The sequence below is a fragment of the Pygoscelis adeliae genome, unplaced genomic scaffold (assembly GCF_000699105.1).
Source record: "Pygoscelis adeliae isolate BGI_AS28 unplaced genomic scaffold, ASM69910v1 Scaffold350, whole genome shotgun sequence".
NCBI lineage: Eukaryota > Metazoa > Chordata > Aves > Sphenisciformes > Spheniscidae > Pygoscelis > Pygoscelis adeliae.
Genome location: NW_008823889.1, coordinates 650,065 through 650,870, shown reverse-complemented (window position 1 = coordinate 650,870; position 806 = coordinate 650,065). Strand labels below are relative to the sequence as shown.

General features: G+C 48.4%; 1 protein-coding gene across 1 annotated transcript in view; it reads right to left on the bottom strand.

Moving 5' to 3' along the window:
• PITX2 (paired-like homeodomain 2) overlaps positions 1-806 on the bottom strand; it is a 22,079-nt gene that overhangs the window by 6,087 nt on the left and 15,186 nt on the right. The window contains exon 2 of the mRNA XM_009334898.1: positions 272-386. Coding sequence (XP_009333173.1) covers positions 272-386 — 115 coding nt within the window. The remainder of the gene's footprint in view (positions 1-271; positions 387-806) is intronic.

Here is an 806-nt window from a genome sequence, read left to right as displayed (position 1 = left end):
TTGCCCTCCCGTGTTGGTCAGGATCTCCCGGGGCAGAGGAGCCTGTCCCCGAGCCCTGCCCCCGCAGAGCCGGCACTGCCCCCGGGGAGCTGCGGCCCTATTAGGGATGGGGAGCCCGAGGGAGCCCAGGCGCCGAAAATGCAGGTTGCGGCTCTATCTTCAATTGCTCTGCACGGTCACGGGCGTCGAAAATTTACCGAAAGCTTCCCCTCGATGTGGCCCTCCACACCCACATCCCAGCGCCCAAACTTTTCTGTATCCCGTTGCTTACCTTCCCCCCCCTCCGCCCCCGCAAGGGTCCTTCTTAGTCGCTGATGCTCGTTCGAGGTACATATCATCCCTCGCAATCTTACTTATCGCTAAATTATACATATTACTTTCGCAGCCTGTTAGTAAAGAAGGTTAAATTAATTTACATTCTGCTCATTATCTGGTGTTTAAATGACGTGTTTTTATCCCTGAGATTTGGCAAAGAATCTCTTTCCTCAGACCCCACAGCGTTTCGGCGGAGACAATGCTCTTACATTTGTAGTGGATTTTAATCTGATAAGACTCTAATTTGCTTAAGTCTTTTAAATAGGGGGTTTAAAATGATTCTAGCCGTTTTCTTATTGAATTTCCTCTAATTCCCCCAAGATCATAAAGTATATGTGTAAAGTAAATATTTCCTCCCTTTGCACCGGCAGCAGATGACCTATAACTAAGTCAATATGAATCCAGCTCCATTCCGCACAATTTGTTTACCAATCATATCCCACTTTCTTCTTAACCTCTCGCTACCTCCGTGGTCCTGCACCCAGAAAACC